General features: G+C 46.5%; 1 protein-coding gene across 2 annotated transcripts in view; it reads left to right on the forward strand.

The window, feature by feature from the left end:
* The window catches only part of VWA2 (von Willebrand factor A domain containing 2), an 82912-nt gene that overhangs the window by 38448 nt on the left and 21200 nt on the right, over nucleotides 1–23264 (forward strand). For both annotated transcript variants that reach the window (XM_088456024.1, XM_088456023.1), the window contains 6 exons: nucleotides 456–530; nucleotides 14513–14646; nucleotides 19189–19298; nucleotides 19691–19885; nucleotides 20739–20872; nucleotides 22556–22688. In XM_088456024.1, the coding sequence (XP_088312150.1) occupies nucleotides 456–530; nucleotides 14513–14646; nucleotides 19189–19298; nucleotides 19691–19885; nucleotides 20739–20872; nucleotides 22556–22688 (781 nt within the window). The remainder of the gene's footprint in view (nucleotides 1–455; nucleotides 531–14512; nucleotides 14647–19188; nucleotides 19299–19690; nucleotides 19886–20738; nucleotides 20873–22555; nucleotides 22689–23264) is intronic.

Raw genomic sequence — 23264 nt, forward strand, 5'->3', positions numbered from 1 at the left:
CTCAGATAGGTAATGATCAGTGGTAATGTCAGGGATTGGGGAGTCTCTCTCTGATAGGTAATGATCAGTGGTAATGTCAGGGATAGGGGAGTCTCTCTCTGATAGGTAATGAGCAGTGGTAAAGTCAGGGATACGGGGGAGTCTCTCTCATATAACGTCCTCCCCCCTGCGAGTTTGCGACACTTCTCCTCCACACAGGTCTGTCTGGTCAGTTGTGTTCAACAAAGGAACATGTTTATGTACTAAATAAAGGTATCAGGAGCCTAATAAACTGCTGGTAACACTTTACTCTAAGTTAAACAATACACATGTGGATTATTAATCTTGTCCGGAAATCTGCCGCTATTCTTTATGCCCAACTTGTTTTGAAACCTATATACCAAGGTCTGTGTGTTAAATGCATGAAGTGACTTGTCTATTTCTCTGACTGCAATGTGGTTATTGTATTTATACAGCGTTACCATGCCTGTGTGTGCAGGAGCTCCATGTCAGTCCGGAGGTGGCCGGGAAGATCTCCGCAGCCGGGCAAAGTAAGAAATTCTCACCTACATCTTCTTTTCACACTTTGGTCTTTTTTTCCCATGTTAAATAGCTCAACCTGGGCCTGACCTGTACGTAGGTGCTGGCGCATGGCATGCCTGACCTCAGAGCTGTACATAGGTGCGGGCGCATGGCGTCTAGAGAAACAAACGCAGATATTCGTCCATTCTCAGGACCTCATTCAGATTCGGTCGAAGTGGCCGCACGGTCGTACGGGAAAAGGGGCCGGATATTCAAATGATTCCCTCGCAAGTTGCGTCCCTATGTTCGGATCGGTAGCTGGCCGACCAAGGGGAGGAAGCGGTCGGAATAAAAAAAAATACGCCCCCTTCTCGTACGCATTGCACGTCATCTCCGGGCATATAAGGATTATTCAAGACCATCGGGAACCATCGGAACTGGTCGTAGAGCTTAAGGTTGACCATACCCTCTCTTAAGCTCTACAATCATGTCAGTGTAAAAACCTCCCAAAGTGTAAAAACCTACAAAAATGTAGCGTCATGGCACATGTGACATGTGCCATGACGCTACTTCTTTAATTATGCACTCCCATAAACCGTATGCACTCCCATAAAACGCCGTTCGCATAATTAGGCACGCCTGCGTTCGGATCTCCACTCCCCCGTTTTCAAGCACCTTCCCCTGTTACCACCCACAAACGCCTCATTCTGTCACTCAAACTACCGACCTGGCTGTGTTAAAGGAGAGAGAAATTTCTGATCGTAGCGGCTAGTTTGCGCACGCGCATTGCGAACTTTACGCATGCGCAGTATAGCGAACATCGGTGGCGTATGACCGTGCGGCCGCAACGACCGACTCTGAATGAGGTCCTCAGTGCTGCCTGCATCCACATGTCCGCACTGCCCCTATACATCCACTTGTGAAAGTAGCCATCATCGCTATCACCGTGTAATTGCCCTAGACCGATTCCTGAGTTCCAGCTAACATCGATGGTCAGCCATTGCATAGTTGGTAACCACTATATCACCATCGATGGTAACACCACCAATATCCATCCCTAGTTCCATCCACAATCAGACCGATTCCTGAGTATGCTCGGTTCAGCGTAGCCGGCTACACACCGGGGACACGCCCTCACTTTGCCTATGTATGGACGGCTAGTTACACCCATGTAAGTGGAGATGTGGGCGAGCTCCATAAATCGCTCCCAGTTGTCCATAGTTGCCTACGCTCGGATTCATGTATAGTGCAAAAACTCACAAGATCCATCCGCAAAACGCACGTGCGCACATCTCAGAATCAGTCCCTCTGTGCGGAGGTCATGCAGAATCTATTACTGTACACTGTGGATGGGCGATTTGGCTCCTAAATTACCGTTACACGTGACGTCGCGAGAGAGTTTATGAAGGGCCTCTGATGCAGCATCTCCTGGTGATGGTTTGTCGGTAAGATGGGAATACACAGACGTATTCTGTCTCATCAAGTTACTAAGGGCCTTATTCAGAGAAGAGCGCTAATGCTGCCGCCGTGTCTGTGCGCAATATGCGAATGTCGTAGCCTCTGCGAGATGTAGTCTGACGCCCACCTGGGGCTTTGCAAATCCAAACACATGCATCCAATGTCACAGCATCTGCGTACAAAGACGCAGCATCGGTCACAGACCATTCGATTGTTGCAGTCCTGAGTGAGTCTGTGGTCTCGCAGAGTGGCCGTGGGGCCTGAGACGCTGGAGTCACGTTCCTTGCGCACGGGATTGCAGTCCCAGGATGTGACATGCTCCCGAAAAGGCCGTGACACACCTGCATTCCTTGCTGCCATTCCCTGTTACCTCCCCCAAACGCTCCCTGACTGTCAATCACACTGCGAGTAAATAGTCGTTGCATATGGTTATGGTCCTTTACGCATGGGAAGTGCGAATTAGACACATGCGCAGATGGCAGATTATTGCTCAACTGCGAAAACATCAACATAGCGCACATCTGTGAGTCAGACCCTCTGTCGCTGGATCCACATATCCTGCTGGTAACAATTAGTGGGCCTGGTTCAGAGCCGCTCGTAAGCGGCCGCTCGTTCGTTCCGAGCGATGTTTGCCCAACTGCGCATGCGTACGGATCGTAATACGCATGCGCGAACCAGTCTGTGCAGACGAAAATCGTTTGTTCGCTGAATAGCGAATGCCTGCTAATATGAGTGACAGGAGGAGGCGGATGTGGGTGGTAACAGGGGAAGGTGCTTGAAAATGGGGAGTGGAGATCCGAACGCAGGCGTGCTTAAAGGTCAAAACGAGCGTTTTATGGGTGTGCATAATTAATACAGCAGCGTCATTGACCACGTCACTGGGTTATTTTATAGTCAGAACTGCTCGCAAGTTTGTGGTAGGAAAAACCAACCACAAGAATAGCGAGCAGTTCATACGCTGGTCGATGTACTCGATTAATCTAATAAATAACGGACATGACGTAGGATGCGAGCGGCCAGGGGGCGTAGTTATCCAAAGAACGACCGCAAGTTTTGTTCGCTCATTCAGACATAGAGGCGTGAACAGACCGCAAAGAGTGAACGGTTCATTTGAATAGCCACCCCCTTTTCCAGAACGACCGTCCGCAAATAGCGTCCGCCACTGGTCAAGGCATGATGGACATTATTGCATGATTAAGGTCTCTATTCATCATCGCTTAATTTCTACAAAAGCAGGTGACAATGAACATATTCACCTGTAGCTGCAGAAATTAAGTGCCCCGCCATTCATCAAGAAGGTAATGCATGAGATATACACCCCATACACTAGTATCACAGATATCTCCTGCTTACTTTCTTCTGGCGGAATGACCCGCTGTCCCCATACACTAGTATCACAGATATCTCCTGCTTACCTTCCTCTCCCGGAATGGCCCGCTGTCCCCATATACTAGTATCACAGATATCTCCTGCTTACCTTCCTCTCCCGGAATGACCCGCTGTCCCTATACACTAGAATCACAGATATCTCCTACTTACCTTCCTCTCCTGGAATGGCCGCTGTCCCCATACACTACTGTCACAGATATCTCCTGCTTACCTTCATCTCCTGGAATGACCAGCTGTCCCCATACACTAGTATCACAGATATCTCCTACTAACCTTTCTCTCCCGGAATGGCCCGCTGTCCCCATACACTAGTATCACAGATAACTCCTACTTACCTTCCTCTCCCGTAATGGCCCGCTGTCCCCATACAGTAGTATCACAGATATCTCCTACTTACCTTCCTCTCCTGGAATGGCCGCTGTCCCCATACACTAGTATCACAGATATCTCCTACTAACCTTTCTCTCCCGGAATGGCCCGCTGTCCCCATACACTAGTATCACAGATATCTCCTGCTTACCTTCCACTCCCGGAATGGCCCGCTGTCCCCATACACTAGTATCACAGATATCTCCTGCTTACCTTCCTCTCCCGGAATGGCCCGCTGTCCCCATACACTAGTATCACAGATATCTCCTGCTTACCTTCCTCTCCCGGAATGGCCCGCTGTCCCCATACACTAGTATCACAGATATCTCCTGCTTACCTTCCACTCCCGGAATGGCCCGCTGTCCCCATACACTAGTATCACAGATATCTCCTACTTACCTTCCTCTCCCGGAATGGCCCGCTGTCCCCATACACTAGTATCACAGATATCTCCTACTTACCTTCCTCTCCCGGAATGGCCCGCTGTCCCCATACACTAGTATCACAGATATCTCCTGCTTACCTTCCTATCCCAAAATGACCCGCTGTCCCCATACACTAGTATCACAGATATCTCCTGCTTACCTTCCTCTCCCGGAATGGCCCGCTGTCCCCATACACTAGTATCACAGATATCTCCTGCTTACCTTCCACTCCTGGAATGGCCCGCTGTCCCCATACACTAGTATCACAGATATCTCCTACTTACCTTCCTCTCCCGGAATGGCCCGCTGTCCCCATACACTAGTATCACAGATATCTCCTACTTACCTTCCTCTCCCGGAATGGCCCGCTGTCCCCATACACTAGTATCACAGATATCTCCTGCTTACCTTCCTATCCCAAAATGACCCGCTGTCCCCATACACTAGTATCACAGATATCTCCTGATGTGGCCCGCTGTCCCCATACACTAATGTGGGGACAGATTTCATCCAGCTGCGAAAATAGAATATTTTCGGAGCTTGACTGCGGGAGCATTCGCTATCTTCAGATGGTGTTTGCTCCCACTCGATGCTCGCAACCTGCTCCTTCCCTATGAGAAGGAAGGTTGCGAAGAAGGATTCTTTGGGATCCCTCCCCAATTGTCCGGCTCCTTCCGCCAGACACCGGGGCTCTTTTGCACATTCGCACTAGTGTCACTGCACTGAATGAGCAGTGAACTGTTCTGGGGAGGCAGCTGATTTTCGGATCAGCTGTCTCCGGGTCGAAGCAATGATGAATGCTTCGGCGCTCGCATCCAGTTAGTATGTTAATTATTGGGGTCCATTCAGATACCGATAATTAACGTAATGAATAGACCCCATAAAGTACTCAGGGATATTTAGTATAATACATATATGGATTTAGCAAATCAAGTTCTATTATACATGAAGCAAACTGACATTTCAGGGCTGTAGATACTGAAAAGACATTAGAGTGAGACTATGATGTCAGTGATTGAGAAAATGATTTGTAGCCATAGGGATCAGTTGCAGAAGAGTCAGAGCAATAAAGCAGTGAGTATAGGCCTATGGCACTGTTAATCCTTCGCTGTCTCCAGCACTCAGAGACCATCCTGCAGCTAAGTGCCTGGTGATTACTGGGACAAGTTCTCACAGGCCGGCATGACACAGAGGAAAGTCTTGTGGTGCCTGCAGCCATTCCAGCTGTGCACTGCAACATGTGTATTTCAGGTTCAATCAGCAAACGAGAGGTTAATCCCGGCATGGAAAAAAGCCCATTCTCTTGTTACTTTTTGTTTTTTAAGGCTGTCGCTGCTGCCGCCGGACCCATTGTCCCCTTCCAGATGCAGCTTGGAAAAGACTTTTCGAGTGAAACCTGTTTGCAGCTTGCTGCAATAGACCAAATGAATGAATGGGGCTGGGAGGGGAGGGGCAGTGGTCATTCTCTGTGCCCAATCCCCCCTCACCTGCCCTGAGCATTGGGGGAGGTGGGGCTCAGTTAGATTATAGCTGGTGTTTTGCATTTTAGGCCATTTTATAGTTTTTCAAAACCACGTTCAGTGCACGTGCTGGTCACCGGCAATGATACAATGATATATGGGTGTTTAGAGAAATGTACCGTGATACTGATGCAGCCAGGAGAGTCAGTCTGGGCGTCTGCTTGGAATGATCTTCATTTGTTGAGATTCATCTCTGTCATCCCTGAATATACATCATAAATCTCATACCTGGGGGTAAATTTACTAAAGTGAGAGTTTTTAGAAGTGAGTTTTAAAAGAGAAGTTGCCCATAGCAACCAATCAGATTCTGCTTTTAACTTAACATTTAACTAGCACCTTCTAGAAGAAAATAGCTAGAACATACCTAGAACATACCTCCCAACATTTAGAGGTGGCACGGAGGGACAGGTCGAAAAGGGGGCGTGTCTTCAGTAAAAAGGGGGGGAGGCTGACGGAAAAACGGGGCGGAGCCTCGCGGCTCCCCCGTTTCCATCACTTTGGGGGCGTGCCCAGCACTCTCCGAGACGCTGGGCAGCCCCCAGGCTCTCCCTACACAAGAGAAGAGATGCCGTGCACATGCGCACAGACATCTATTCTCGTCCTGCACACCTGCTGCTCTGCATAGCGGTTTGTGCTCTCCCAACTTTCCCCCCTCCGCGGGACACTGCGGCCCGCGGACGGGACAGTCCCAGAAAAACGGGACAGTCCCGCTGGAAGCAGGACAGTTGGGAGGTATGGCTAGAATCTGATTGGTTGCTATGGGCTCTTCTAAAACTCACTTCTAAAAACTCTCACTTTAGTAAATATACCCCCTGGTCTCAGCTTATCTGCAGCACAATCTGATACAAGCAGGGCTGTCTGTTTATTTGGTCTCCATGGGGCTCGCGGGAGCCATTACCTATAGTATTGCTGTGTTTTTATTGGAGTCTGGGGAATTGTCGGTATTCTCTGTTTGGATTGGCGGCCTCTACACTGGAGCGCACTATGGGGGAGATGATCATGCACTAAGCCTGGGAGAGTGATAAAGTGGATGGAGATAGAGGGCCTGTTTCAGCACGGATCGCAAAGGCTGCATTCGCACACACCCGGTCGATGTTTGCCTTCTGTGTATACATCGCACTGCGCGTGTGCTCCAACTAGCCACTGCGATCGGGTAAGGGTTCGCAGTGTGTACGCAGACCCTTCCGATATTGAGTGACAGGAAGTGCCATTTGTGGGTAGTGACGGGGGGTTGGGCGCACGCAGTCGTGCCTGTGCCTTGGGACGCCGTTACAGGGGCGTGCGTAATTAAGCCCCTGCGCAGCGTACACAGCCTGAGCTATAGATACTGACAGTTTAGCAGTTTCTGAGTGAAGTCATGGTCAACCACAACTGTGTGTATGGCTCCGATGTTCCGAAGTTTTTGCATACTTGCGAAGTCATTGCGGATGTAAGTAAAGGGAAGTGGGCGGCCAGATCATGTGGTGGGCGGCTTTGTATAGTACCGCGATCGCATTGCGTTTGCATAGATTTGCAGCGGCCGGGGTGTGTGCGAACTCAGCCTGCGATCCATGGTGAATCAGGCCCAAAGTACCAACCAATCAGCTCCTGTCACTTTACAGTCTGTATTTGAAAGGTGACAGGAGCTGAGTCGTTGGTACTTTATCCCCGTTCACTTGATCATTCTCCAAGGCTTAGTAAATCTCCCCCATATAATTTAAATTTTTAACATCTCTCACTATTTTTGCTTCCTACTATCAGGCGTTCTGTCCTGTATATTCTGATCTGTAGAGAACAAGGGGTAACCACCCTCCGCCAGGATCCCCCCAAATACATACTGATGCAGGGTCTGATCCATGGCGACGCTTACAGTAGGCTATACTGAGTGTGGCAGGCATATAACATTACATGAAGAGTATACTGAGTGTGCCAGGCATATAACATTACATTAAGGGTAAACTGACTGTGTCAGATGTATAACATTACATGAAGGGTATACTGACTGTGCCAGGCATATACAGTCAGGTGCATAAATATTGGGACATTGACAGAATGTTCATATTTTGGCCTCTATTCACCACCACAATGGCTTTGAAATGAAAAACAAGATGTGCTTTAACTGCAGACTTTCAGATTTAATTTGAGGGTAATCACATCCAAATCAGGTGAATGGTGTAGGAATTACAACGGTTTCTATATGTGCCTCCCACATTTTAAGGGGCCAAAAGTAATGGGACAAACTAAACAATCCTAAATCTAACTTTCACTTTTTAATACTTTGTTGCAAATCCTTTGCAGGCAATTACAGCCTGAAGTCTGGAACGCATAGACATCACCAGACGCTGGGTTTCATCCCCGGTGATGCTCTGCCAGGCCTCTACTGCAAATGTCTTCAGTTCCTGCTTGTTCTTGGGGCATTTTCCCTTCAGTTTTGTCTTCATCAAGTGAAATGCATGCTCAATTGGATTCAGGTCAGGGGATTGACTTGGCCATTGCATAACATTCCACTTTTTAGCCTTAAAAAAACTCTTTGGTTGCTTTTGCAGTATGCTTTGGGTCATTGTCCATCTGCACTGTGAAGCGCCGTCTAATGAGTTCTGAAGCATTTGACTGAATATGAGCATATAATATTGCCCGAAACACTTCAGAATTCATTCTGCTGCTGTTGTCAGCAGTCACATCATCAATAAATACAAGGGAACCAGTTCCATTGGCAGCCATACATGTCCACGCCATGACACTACCACCACCATGCTTCACTGATGAGGTGGTATGTTTTGGATCATGAGCAGTTCCTTTCCTTCTCCATACTCTTCTCTTCCCATCACTCTGGTACAAGTTGATCTTTGTCTCATCTGTCCATAGGATGTTGTTCCAGAACTGTAATGGCTTTTTTAGATGTTGTTTGGCAAACTCTAATCTGGTCTTCCTGTTTTTGAGGCTCACCAATGGTTTACATCTTGTGGTGAACCCTCTATTTTCACTCTTGTGAAGTCTTCTCTTGATTGTTGACTTTGACACATATACATCTACCTCCTGGAGAGTGTTCTTGATTTGGCCAACTGTTGTGAAGGGGTTTTTCTTCACCTGGGAAATAATTCTTCTGTCATCCACCACAGTTGTTTTCCGTGGTCTTCCGGGTCTTTTGGTGTTGCTAAGCTCTCTGGTGCGTTCTTTCTTTTTAAGAATGTTCCAAACAGTTGATTTGGCCACACCTAATGTTTTTGCTATCTCTCTGATGGGTTTGTTTTGATTTTTCAGCCTAATGATGGCTTGCTTCACTGATACTACAGCTCTTTGGATCTCATATTGAGAGTCGACAGCAGCTGATTCCAAATGCAAATGTCACACCTAGAATCAACTCCAGACCTTTTACCTGCTTAGATAATAACGCTGTTTGGGCCTGTCAATTTTCCTGTTTATTATAATTCTCACTTGTAGCTTCCTCTTCTTTTATCCCCAGCATCTCCTGGCCTCCCCTCTCTCTTCCCTGGCCCTTCCCCATGAGGCCATGGCCCTCTCTCAGGTGCACTATATTATGTCCCTATTTATCCCCAGCATCTCCTGGCCTCTCCTATCTCTTCCCTGGCCCTTCCCCATGAGGCCATGGCCCTCTCTCAGGTGCACTATATTATGTCCCTATTTATCCCCAGCATCTCCTGGCCTCCCCCATCTCTTCCCTGGCCCTTCCCCATGAGGCCATGGCCCTCTCTCAGGTGCACTATATTATGTCCCTATTTATCCCCAGCATCTCCTGGCCTCCCCTCTCTCTTCCCTGGCCCTTCCCCATGAGGCCATGGCCCTCTCTCAGGTGCACTATATTATGTCCCTATTTATCCCCAGCATCTCCTGGCCTCCCCTATCTCTTCCCTGGCCCTTCCCCATGAGGATATGGCCCTCTCTCAGGTGCACTATATTATGTCCCTATTTATCCCCAGCATCTCCTGGCCTCCCCTATCTCTTCCCTGGCCCTTCCCCATGAGGCCATGGCCCTCTCTCAGGTGCACTATATTATGTCCCTATTTATCCCCAGCATCTCCTGGCCTCCCCTATCTCTTCCCTGGCCCTTCCCCATGAGGCCATGGCCCTCTCTCAGGTGCACTATATTATGTCCCTATTTAACCCCTGCATCTCCTGGCCTCCCCTATCTCTTCCCTGGCCCTTCCCCATGAGGCCATGGCCCTCTCTCAGGTGCACTATATTATGTCCCTATTTATCCCCAGCATCTCCTGGCCTCCCCTATCTCTTCCCTGGCCCTTCCCCATGAGGCCATGGCCATTTTTCAGGTGCACTATATTATGTCCTATCGATACCCCTTAATCTATATACCCTACAAGTTGCATAAGAAATAATTGTTTTCCAGACTTATATTGTGGTTCCAAAGCACAAAAGTTCTTATTGCAATAAAAGAAAGTTACACGCCTTGATCTAGCACAATTAGCACAAAGGACAATTAAATACAAAAGGTACAAACCGATACATACGTGTGCGCACTGGTCCCAGTAAATAGTCGTCTCTCCAGAAGCCTGTGGTCGTCCAAGAAGAATGGCTGTATACTATAACCAGTAAGCCAGCTATATACCTTACAGAACAAAGAAACTAATTAACATATTTCCATTGGGTCTTGCTCCTGGACATTCTGGTATGATGCAGGTCATTGGACAGTTCATATAGCATCACTAGGGGTATGTCCCAGTTCCTCAGATGTTGCTTTGTGTGGCTTTCCCGCCGAACAACTTTAAACTAGGGATGAGCGGGTTCGGTTCCCTGAGAACCGAACCCACCCGAACTTCGGGGATCCGGGGCGATCCGAGCCCAAGCTCGGATCTCCCTGTCTGCCCCGGATCCCTCTCCCGAGGCAAAACCTCGAGATCTGCTGTCGGATCTCGAGGTTTTGCCTCGAGCGGCCATTTTAAAAAAAATGCCTTTGCCTTTAATGGGCAAAGTGCTGATTGGCTGACAGAGCCGTCTGTCACGGCTCTCAGCCAATCAGCATTATGGTGCTCATTTGCATGTAGCACGGACTCGTGAGATCCGTGCTACATGCATCTGTGTGATTGACAGTGACACAGAGCACAGATGGGTCAGTGAGACCCGTCTGTGCTGCTGTGTATTTCAATGACACAGATGCACGCACGGACCAGGAGATCCGTGCTACTTGCATCTGTGTCATTGACACAGAGCACTAACGGGTCCGTGAGACCCGTCTGTGCTGCTGTGGTAAAAAAAAAAAAAAAAACCTGTGTAAAAAGAGAAAAAAATGGCGTGCCCCCCCCCAAAAAAAGAGCAACCAGCCCCGGGCATTAGTGACCCAGTGCTGGGTGTGCTTAAATACAGGGGACAAACGACATAGGGGTCCCCTGTACTTAAACACAACCGGCACTGGGCTAGTCAGAACCAGAGCTGGTTGCCAAAATACGGGGGACAAACGACGTAGGGGTCCCCCGTATTCTGCGCAACCAGCTCTGGGCTCTGATCCGGTCCTGGTTCTGGAAATACAGGGGAAAAAAATGAGTAGGGTTCCCCTGTATGTTCCAGAACCAGCACTGGACTTTTTCTAGCGGGGGGCTGATGCCACAGCCAGGGGAGCCCTTTCACCGGGCCCCCCAGCCGCAGCATCAGCCCTGACCGCTAGTCAGCCCAGGCCGGGGATCCCTGGAGAGCTGGGGACCCCCCCAATAAAGGGGTCACCCTCTCCAGGGCTCCCCAGGCCCATGCTGATAGCCCGGGGCTATCCCCGCCACCCCTGGTGGCGGTGGGTGGCGGGTTGATTGTGTGGTGTGGTGTAAATAAAGAATATCAAACATTGTCTTTACAAGTAGAACTGCAAGTCCCAGCAAGCCTGCCCCGCATGCTGGTACTTGGAGAACCACAAGTACCAGCATGCAGGGCATTAAGGGCCCACTAGTACCTGTAGTTCACCTGTAAAAAAATGTTTAAAAAAAACACAGGACACACACACCGTGACAGTATAAGTTTATTAAACATACATACACACACACACACATACATGTACACATACTCACCTATGTAACCCTGTAGCATCGGTCCACTTGTCCGGTAAAGTATCCATAGGGGACCTGTGAAAAAAAACATACTCACCATCTCCTATGCGAGGTTCTGTCCTCTTCGTTCCAAAGTAGGCATCCCCGGACTTGGCAAAAAAAAAAAAAACGAAAACGCGATCCACGAACTTAGTACCGTTCTATAGAACGGTACTTCCCGAATGAGAGCTTAGCGGCGGGGTATCACCATGGAAACCCCGCTGCTAAGCGTTCATTGGCTGAGAGAGGCCATCTCCCGTCTCTCTCAGCCAATGAACGGCTCCCTCCATTGTAGTCAATGCTGGGAGCCGCAAGGTTATTAAAGTTTACCCTGCGGTTCCCACCATTGACTACAATGGAGGGAGCCGTTCATTGGCTGAGAGACGGGAGATGACCTCTCTCAGCCAATGAACGCTTAGCAGCGGGGTTTCCATGGTGATACCCCGCCGCTAAGCTCTCATTTGGGAAGTACCGTTCTATAGAACGGTACTAAGTTCGTGGATCGCGTTTTCGTTTTTTTTTTTTGCCAAGTCCGGGGATGCCTACTTTGGAACGAAGAGGACAGAACCTCGCATAGGAGATGGTGAGTATGTTTTTTTTCACAGGTCCCCTAGGGATACTTTACCGGACAAGTGGACCGATGCTACAGGTTACATAGGTGAGTATGTGTACATGTGTGTGTATGTATGTTTAATAAACTTATACTGTCACGGTGTGTGTGTCCTGTGTTTTTTTAAACATTTTTTTTACAGGTGAACTACAGGTACTAGTGGGCCCTTAATGCCCTGCATGCTGGTACTTGTGGTTCTCCAAGTACCAGCATGCGGGGCAGGCTAGCTGGGACTTGCAGTTCTACTTGTAAAGACAATGTTTGATATTCTTTATTTACACCACACCACACAATCAACCCGCCACCCACCACCACCAGGGGTGGCGGGGATAGCCCCGGGCTATCAGCCTGGGCCTGGGGTGCCCTGGAGAGGGTGACCCCTTTATTGGGGGGGTCCCCAGCTCTCCAGGGATCCCCGGCCTGGGCTGACTAGCGGTCAGGGTTGATGCTGCGGCTGGGGGGCCCGGTGAAAGGGCTCCCCTGGCTGTGGCATCAGCCCCCCGCTAGAAAAAGTCCAGTGCTGGTTCTGGAACATACAGGGGAACCCTACTCATTTTTTGTCCCCTATATTTCCAGAACCAGGATCGGATCAGAGCCCAGAGCTGGTTGCGCAGAATACAGGGGACCCCTACGTCGTTTGTCCCCCGTATTTTGGCAACCAGCGCTGGTTCTGACTAGCCCGGTGCTGGTTGTGCTTAAGTACAGGGGACCCCTACGTCGTTTGTCCCCTGTATTTAAGCACACCCAGCACTGGGTTACTAATGCCCGGGGCTGGTTGCTCTTTTTTGGGGGGGTGCACGCCATTTTTTTCTTTTTTTACACAGGTTTTTTTTTTTTTTTTACCACAGCAGCACAGACGGGTCTCACGGACCTGTCATTGCTCTGTGCCAATCACACAGATGCATGTAGCACGGATCTCCCGGATTCGTGCTACATGCAAATGGGCACCATAACGCTGATTGGCTTCCTGTCTGCCACTGCAGTGCCACTCCTAGATGGGCCACGTGTTTGTGCCGCCCCCTTGTGTCGCTTAGCATAGTCATCCAGCTTCCTCGGTACAACCTTTTGGCCTAAAAACAATATTGTGAGGTGTTCAGAATAGAGTGGAAATGAGTGGAAATTAATGTTATTGGGGTTATTAATAGCGTAGGAACAAAAAAAGGCCCATTTATGTGATTTTAGCGTTTTTTTTTATTTTTTAAGAAAAAATCCAGATCCAAAACACAAAACCCAGAACCCAAAACACGGAAGGGTGGTTTTGGCAAAACCAATCCAGATCCAAAACACGAAGAAAGATCCAGATCCAAAACCAAAACACAAAACACGAAAAGTGTCCGGTGCACACCCCTAGTTTAAACTAATAAAAGACACTACATACAGCTTTACATTCTAACCACTAATTTCATATAGTTCATATCTTGCGAACGCATGATGCGATTTCCTTGCGGATAGAACCGGAAATCTGCAAATAAACAGTGATTTAGAATGGTACCAAACATGATGTGTCTACTAGCTTATGTACCTTAAATGTCATATACATTACATTTCACAACATAAGTATTCGCTAATAAAACCTCTAATATTAAGCTTAATGCTTGGGAACCTTTTTATAAGTTATTGTATGTGTAAGTGTGAGAATATTGCGTAAAGTCGCTAATATGCGTGGTGCATTTGTATTTTGTACTTTGATAAACAGAGCAACTGTGCGCTGTGCGTCTTGTATATTTTATATGTATTATTTAATGTGCGTATGGGGTATGGTAGGACTTTCAACAATATACGGGAGCAACGCAGACGCACGACACTAATAATCGCAACACAAGATGGCGTCGTCAGGGGCGACGCAAAATGGCGTTGCCAAATATTAATTTAAGATTTGGTCTCAGCCAACAATCCGGCCTCGACAGTCCCTATTTAAAAAAATGGGGGGAGGGGAGCCAATGCTCTCTCTGGCACAGGGCACCAAAAAATCTAGTTACGGCTCTGATAGACGCAATGAACTGTGATTGGATGCTGGGTGCCATCGCTATGGATCCTCCTCCCTCTGGTTTCCGCCACACATGGACCATTCGTCTGGTCTTCTCGGTGCCTCGTGATGTTTTACTGTATAAGAAGTAGAACCAGGGACAGGGAGAAACCTCTATAGTGCTTCATGTATACTGCAGGACTTTCCCCTATTCAGTCCTGCTCACTCACTGGATGTATAACTCCTTCCAGGGATGTTCTGCTCAGCCCCACTGGATGTCCTCCTCCTGCTGGATGGGTCCAACAGCGTTGGGAAGGGGAGCTTTGAGAGGTCCAAGCATTTTGCTGTGAAGCTGTGCGATGCCCTGGACGTTGGCGCTGATCAGGTGCGTGACAAGTCCCTAAGCTCAGAGCTATGACTAACGCTACAGATCACTTTATTTTCCTAATGAATCCTTTTAATTGTATTTATGCGTCACACAGGGCAGCAGGTACTGGATTGAATGATGTTATTCTTGCAGAACTAGCACATAACTTGCATGGTACATCGTAATTTATTTATTTTTTAAACTATTTTATTGAATTCTGTAATACATACATCAGAAAAACATATAAATATATTCTGTTAACAAACGGTTCATAGATCAGAAGTTACAGCTTGCAATATAACAGAATAGATAAGTTGAAAATACATAGAATTTCTCAACCAACCCATAGCCCATCGTATTATTATGTAAATTTGAAACATAATAAAATATTAAAAGATAAGCTATATTAATAAAGTTTCAATACTTATTTGAATCAAAACTTATATTCTGTGTATTACTTATGAATTCTATTTTGATTATTAAAGAGAAAACATTAAACTCAATAACAATAAAGATTGCCATTTAAAAGAAAAGGAAAAAAATAAAAATATAGAGATTGGAAAGGTAGAGGGAGGGTGGAGGGTAAGGGAGGGTCAATTATCTTATTGTTACCGTAAATATTATTACAGAGACTAAACAACGGTTATTTAAAAAAATATATTCAGGTGACATTTCTTAATAGGGACCATGTGGAGTTCTCTGTTCTGAAGTGGCCTTGGGTACAAATGTAAGGTCAATTTCCCACTTATTATGGAATTTAAGAACGTACATCATATTTTTAATATCAGTCCTGTGTTGTAAATGCTAATTCAACATGGGATTTGGGCCTACTTGAGTAGGGTGGGGATAGGATAGGCCTAATTCCTGGTCTATCTGCACAAATTCTCATTTAGTCCAGTATAGGATCAACATCAGTGGCCAGCATCCGGGAGAGGTAGGTACAAGGTAGGTAGTGGGGGCCTGGAGGATGAGCAGTGGTTTGGGAATTAGGGAATGGGGTAATGGGTGGGAGAGAGGTTCTGGAGGTCTGAGCTGTACTGGTGAGTGTTACACCCCAAATCTATCTGGAGGTGGGGTTTCCTATGGTTTGTGGGTGTGTTTGGGGAGACCTGTATATAACACCCTCTGACTCCTCCCTCTATGGGTTGCTGCGGGAACGTGCTGTGGGTATATGGGTCTTCACACTTTGCTGTCACTGGAGAAGCACATGCACATTTTACCCAACCTGTGGGGGATGTGGTTGACGCTCCACCAGGGGGATTATTCAGCAGACCCCTTGTACCTACACAGACCACCTCCAGAACAGCACAACACACAGCAAATGCTTTAAAAAGCCAAATTGTGTATTCATTAACCAAATGGAACCAAAGTAGAAAAATAACATAAAAATTCAATAAATGCAGGACCATATACACTACAAAGATTGCAGATTGTTAAACCTATAGATACTTCAATATCAAGTCAATCTTACTACAAGCCCCATGCAGTAGATAAGGCACCATTGGTAACATTACTCTTGGAGTGGACAGATTTGATCGAACAAAGGGTGTGTGGGTGACACAGTCCAAAATCACTATTGGAACCTCCTGCTGGAGTAGAAATAGTGCCTTATTGTCCATGAAATTAAACCATTGGAATGTCATTTTAAATACGGCAGACTGGGGCACTTGGCCTGGTGTATGTTCTCGAATGGTGCAGACTGAGGCACTTGGCCTGGTGCCGTATATGTTCTCGAATGGTGGCGGGTTGGAATAACGCCAATGTGTTAGACCAATGCACTTATCTGTAATGCAGTGTCACCAAGGACTAGCTTAGCTTCTCCCCATGATGTCTTCCTACACGACCCTCTGACTAGCTCAAATAATTGCTGCAACACTCACACACTTTTAGTTTCACACACCGGTTCTAATGTTTAACAGCCTACTCCTACTACACTTCACACCCTAGGGTGGTTCCTCCTCCCTGCTGTCACTCTCCTAAGGCAGGGTACACACCTGAACGATTTGGAATCGTTCCGATTTCCTATCCAATTTCCCTTGAAGGCAGAACTTCCTAAATTGAGCGTACACGCTGTCCAATTTTGCATAAGATTTGACGATTTGTTGAATCGTCAAATCGAATGCGCTGTACAGTGGGCTGATCGTCCGGTTGTCTGTACACACTGTGCGATTGGCACCTTATCATATGCGTTATCTTATGATTGTCTGTGCTGCGCAGACAATCATAAGACGTCGCATACGACCAGCGGGAGAGCGCAATTGTGCGTACACACTATGCGATTTATACGATTCATCGTTCCAATTACCTTAATCGTGCCAATGTCATCCTGGTGTGTATGCACCCTAACACAGGAGCACCTGATTCCTACTCCCTGGGGCTCTGGCACGGTGGCACCCTACAGTCTGGGATCGCTTTCCATGCTCTTCCCCTCCTCAAAGTCAGTCTGTTCCTCTTCTACACTCCTCTATCCCATCGCTTCCCCGCTGCCTGCTGTCTTTCCCCTCCGCCCACGCTGCTCTTGCGGAAGCCATGTTCCTGCGTTAGCCTCATTGCCTGGTAATGTTCAGCAAGTGGTCCGCCATTTTATATGTTTATTTGGTTTTTGTAGGGATTAGGGCTGATATTTAATTTTACTTTACGTAAACCTCATTGCGTAGCTAAATGCCAAGGGAAGTTTATATCTACAAATAAAGTCAAATAAACTTATATTTCAATTTTTATTAGACTATTAAAAGTGCTTTGTAAAGGGGATTACCTGTTTTTGCAAAAAGCACATAGGCCACTTGTAATTACTGGTGACGTTTAGCAGAGTCAACATGCATGATTTCGACTTGTAACATCTTGACATGTTCGCAATGTCGACCTTTAACTTTAACCCCCCATCCCCAACCCTGACATTTTCACTATGACATCATGTCATATGTTGACATTTTAACCACGTCGACATCATATTTGACAGTGTGAATGTCGACTTGGTGAATGGATACCCTTATCCAACGGTGGAACCTTTACAGGAGGGTTGGGTATGAAATCCTGGCAGCTGCATAGCCACCTGTTCATATCCTGACGCTAGAAGCTCGAACAATGATAGTGCCGACAGGGGCGGTAAGTAGCATACCCCTACCCCTCTCCTTCCCTAACCCTCCATTCGTGGTACCTACCCCTAACCTCCCCCCGGTGGTGCCTAACCCTAACCCCCCCCCCTTGCCGCACCCTATACCTAACCCTAACCTCCCCTGGGTCCCTAAAACGAACCCTCCCCCCCGCAGATACATCTTACAGGACCCCGCTTACCTTCGTTCGGGATGCCGGCAGTCGGCATTTCGGCGCTGGGCTAAATATAGGCGTCAGGAATTTGATGCCTATCTGTAGTCCCTGGTCGGGTTTCAGACATCAGGATCCGATAGCCGGCATCCCAGCCGCCAGTAAATTAACTGCATCCCTTACAGGCCATAGAGACCAATTAGCTAATGGGGGAGATGTATCAAATCTTGGAGAGATGAAAGTGGAGATAAAGAAAGTATCAACCAATCAGATTCTGTAATTCTTCAAACACAGCTTGTACTGTAACATGTCAGTAAGGAGCTGTTCAATCTGTGCTTTATCTCTCTCCAAGGTTTGATACATACCCCCCCCAATCTGCTAATGTTAGCAATGGCAGCAAAGGGTACACTCATAATTTAAAATAAAACGTCCCCCTCATCTAGCTAAATGCCCGGATTAGAGCCTGTACGGTAATGTCATTGTTTATTATTTATTTATTATTATTTATTAACAGTTTCTTATATAGCGCACCAAATTCCGTCGCGCTTTACAATTTGAATTAACATTATACTGGGTTCTAAAAGACATACATACATACATACATACATACATACATACATACATACATAAAAGACATACATACATACATACATACATACATACATACATACATAAAAGACATACATACATACATACATACATACATACATACATACATAAAAGACATACATACATACATACATACATACATACATACATACATACATAAAAGACATACATACATACATACATACATACATACATACATAAAAGACATACATACATACATACATACATACATACATACATAAAAGACATACATACATACATACATACATACATACATACATAAAAGACATACATAAGGGTAAGAGGGCCCTGCTCGCAAGCTTACAATCTATAGGGAAATAGGTGTTGATACACAAGGATAGGTGCTACATATTGCAAATTGGTCCAACCCGATTGCAGATGTTCTTGGTGGGCTGTATAATCCAATCACACTGGAAAGTTGGCCTAGGGTTAGGAGGATGTTCAATAGAAGAAAGAGAAGATGTGATAGGTGTTATTGTTGTTTTTAAACAAACGAATGACAGTGTGCTGTATATATACTATAGGTGTAAATATCATGTGACATGTCGTTGTCCCTTGTAATCAGTTTGTCTGTTCTGTATATCCATATGAGCCTTTAGCAGCAGTCACGTCTCACCTGGAGACCTCTCTTGCCGGACACACTAACCCGTTGTCTTACATGTACAGGTCAGAGTGGGGGTCATTCAGTACAGCACCAGCCCCCAGGTGGAGGTCCGTCTAGATTCGGGATTAACTAAAGAAGATGTTAAGGAGAAGATCAAGTCTGTCATGTTTAAGTAGGTTCAATGTTTATGGTGTATAGTGATTCTGACTATAAAGAATATCATTTGTAACAAATCTGCACAGTGGAAAGCACACAGGACAGTGGGGTGTGGTTAATATTCTCTGGCTGGAGGATATTACTAAATAATGGCAGTCTATGCAAACACACAAACCTAAAGGCGACTTGCGAACTTTGATGTAGAATGTGAACGTTGTAGATGTGCGGAGAAGGAAATTTCCGGAGCCGTGGGACATTTTGTTTAATTTTTTTCTGTTTTGATTTATTTATTTTTTTTGGAATGTGATAGATTGGTAACGGAAGTTACTGTCCCGAAATTGTGATGCTGGTAGTTAATTAGGCAGAAAAGAGATGCGTGAATTGGTCTTTGTACCTCTTGTCTCCTAGAGGGGGCAGCACAGAGACCGGCCTGGCGCTGAAGTACATTCTGCGGAAGGGATATCCTGGAGGCCGAAACTCTTCTGTGCCCAAAATCTTGATTATCCTATCGGATGGAAAGTCCCAGGGCAGCCTGGGGGTCCCAGCTACGCTCATAAAGGAGAGGGGCATTGAGGTGTTCGCAGTGGGGGTAAAGTTCCCAAGGTAGGTAAGACTGCATGTCAGTAATAGGATAATGCAATCATTCGTGTCATAATACGGCTAATGCATCACTGGGACCTTCTCACAAAGGTGGAATCTGGGGGGATTTGCGATATCCTTATGATACACCATGGGGGGGTATACTATTGATTGTAACGTGCATGCTTTTCCTTTTCTGTATGAATGTGATGATGTCATTAAACACATTATTATTTTATTCATAAGGCGCCACAAGTGGTCCGCAGCGCCGTACATACGATATTACATACATATTATGACACATATACATTATACTGGAGAAGTGGACGAGGCCATAATAAAGTGATTTGCTGTGAATTGCTGCAAATCATAGAATTATGCTCTGGGGGTGGGGTCTGTGATGGTGCTACTCCACCCCCTGCACCTCTATTTTCAGCCATCCCCTCCCAGAAAGGCACCATCGAAAATGAAATAAGTATGCTGTGTGTATGAATATTCATGAGCATAATGACATCCCATGCACTGGATGGAGTGATATCGCTGCTCCCCTGATAAACAGTCGCAGCCCACATCAAGCAATGTGCTGCCAGCTTTCAGCGCATTGGTTCTGATTAATCACATGATCTTCAGATCCCTGGGCTTCCCACTCCAGCAGCTCATTTTAAAAAAAGTCTAAGGCACTGCAAACAGCGGCACTAGACGCAAAGGGCGTGGCACAGATTTATATCTCATGTTATTTATGTGTTATTACCTGTACACTGTAGTTTTATACAGTCTGTATTATTGCTGTGTGACTGGTCCCCTGACAGTTCTGTAGGCAGCTAAACACTCCTCATTCTCGATGACATAACTACAGCTGTGTTTTTATTCCTCGCAGGTGGGCGGAGCTTCATGCCCTGGCCAGTGATCCGCTGGAGCAGCACGTGCTGTTTGCGGAACACGCAGATGATGCGGTGAACGGCCTGTGCAGCTCTCTGAGTAATTCATCGGCATGCAGCGCTGTCCCGCCAGGTAAAGCGCTCTGCTGTGGTTTAGTGGTAATTTATATAGGCCAAGTCGTGCGCAAGACCCTCAGAGACCCAAAAAAAAACAAATTTTGTGCTTCGTTTACATTTTGATGCGTTATGTGCTCTGATCGTTAAGATTCTGTAGCAAAAAAATCGTCCGTACATTTGCGCATTGGGTCAGGATACGTCTAACTCCAAAACAGCAGGATATCGGTGTCCGGCGCACAAAGAAGCGTACTTACTCCTAACAGTGGCTTAGGGATACAACTTGGCCAGGTTTGTGGTAATTACAAAGTCACATTACCCTATTTGTATACAATATAATAAAGTGTCACACAAAATAATTGTGTGAAAGTCGCATTTTCCATATGAAATGTAACTGTATACACACAATATAAATTCAATTAAGCGCAGGGTTTCCTTTGTGCTGAATCTATGGGGTAGTGCGCATTAACCCCTGGCTTACCGCACAGAGAAGATGCTGCTTAATTGGACGCGTCTAACTGAATTCCCCCCCTTGTGTATCGCTTTATAAAATGAAACTGTATTCTTACTTCCTGCTGACAAATAAGTAACGAGAATAGACGGCCACAACTTGACATGATACAGCTGCCCTGCTAATATACAATACTGCCAGCTGGTGGGGGGTCAGTATTCAATCAGCCAATCAGAAGCTGACAGCGCTGCTGGGGTCATCATCGTCACCCCCACGTATCTTCAGATCCTGGAAGACATTCACCGTCTAATAGGAGTTTCTGGATAATTTGTCCATGTCTAGATATTTAACACTTATGTGGTCACGTCCTTACTGTGCTCCACACTTACACTATCCCTGTCCCTGTCCTGCATGTCCAGGCGTAAGTGGACATAAGCTGAGATGGGCCCAAATCTAGGTAACGACACAAGTTGTGATATGGAATGTGTACAGTATATATACCTTATAAATACTGACGTACCCCCAACTCTGTATGAAGTTCTCAATGTTTACTACTCAAATCAGTTAGCAAGACTCCTGATCAATAACCTCCCCCCCCTCACCCATTACCAAACGTAGGTCCTGAAGACCCCAAGCCAGTATACAATTCACAACAAAGTGAAACAAATCAGACAACACATGATACTTAATGTAGTTACAACAACCAACTGTACCTTATAGAGCCCACTGTACAGTAGACCAACATTTATATATAGTTCAGTACCCAGCTGCCCCCAGGTCTTCTCCTGACCGGCATGCACTGCAATGACCAGAAAGTCGGGGAATGTTTCTTACACAGAACTTTCTCTGAGCTCAGACTGTTTGGCCAATGTACTGTACGTTCTGCACCGTGACGATGGGGGAGAGGTACCGTTACAGCAGATCGCGGGCAGCCAGCTCAGGGACTGGTTATAGTTATATAAATGAGATGATGACCAAATGGACCATTTTCTTTTCTGCGCTTATTAAACCCATCAATGTTAATGAAGCGTCACTGTTAGCTGAATCTCCTTCATGCTCCTCGTTTTGTGTCTGCCAACCAATAACGATTGCGCTCGGTGTAACAGCATCCTGCATACTGTATGTACATAATGCTATAGGTTTGGTTGTGCCCAGAGTTACTGTATATAGGGTAACCCGCCATTGTTGGGAGTAGGAGTATTTTTCAGGCCTATTTTATGAATCTGTTCCGATTAAACAATGTGCTCGTAGGTTGCAGCATCCAGTCTTACCCGTGTGAGCGGAAGACCCTGGAGACGGTGAAGGAGCTGGTGGGAAACTACATGTGTTGGAGAGCGTCTGCGGCCCCCAGTAATGTGTTTGTAGGACCCTGCCCCTTCTACAGGTCTGTCACTTCTCCATTCAATTACGCTGTGCCAATAGCTGCCGTGTCCCTATGACACGGGAAATCGATGGCTCTTTAGGTATCCGGTCTCTAGATCTACTATAAAAAGGTAGATAATGCTTAGGTAGACACCACAGGTTACACAGGCAATAGGTCAACAGGCACACAATGTCGACAGGGTCTATATGTCGACACATTAAAAGTCGATCTGTACAAATGACGACACACAAAAATGGTCGACACGTTTTTTTTAGTTTTTTTAGGGTTAGGCACTTACTGGAGGGTTAGGGTTAGGCACTTACTCCGATGGTTAGGGTTAGGCACTTACCGGAGGGTTATGGTTAGGGTTACGCACCAAGAGGGAGGGTAAGGATTAGGCATCAAGGGGAGGACTAGGGTTAGGGTGAAGATTAGGGCTAGAAAAAAAAAAACGTGTAGGCAATTTTTGTGTCAGCCTTTTGACAATGTCGACCATTTGTACATGTTGACCTTGTTACATGTTGACCTTTAGTGTGCCAACCTATTGACCCTGTCGACCTTGTGTCCCTGTCGGCCTATTGCCTGTCTAGCTTGTGG

This window comes from Taudactylus pleione, unplaced genomic scaffold, assembly GCF_031769625.1.
Source record: "Taudactylus pleione unplaced genomic scaffold, aTauple2 ptg000685l, whole genome shotgun sequence".
Classification (NCBI taxonomy): domain Eukaryota; kingdom Metazoa; phylum Chordata; class Amphibia; order Anura; family Myobatrachidae; genus Taudactylus; species Taudactylus pleione.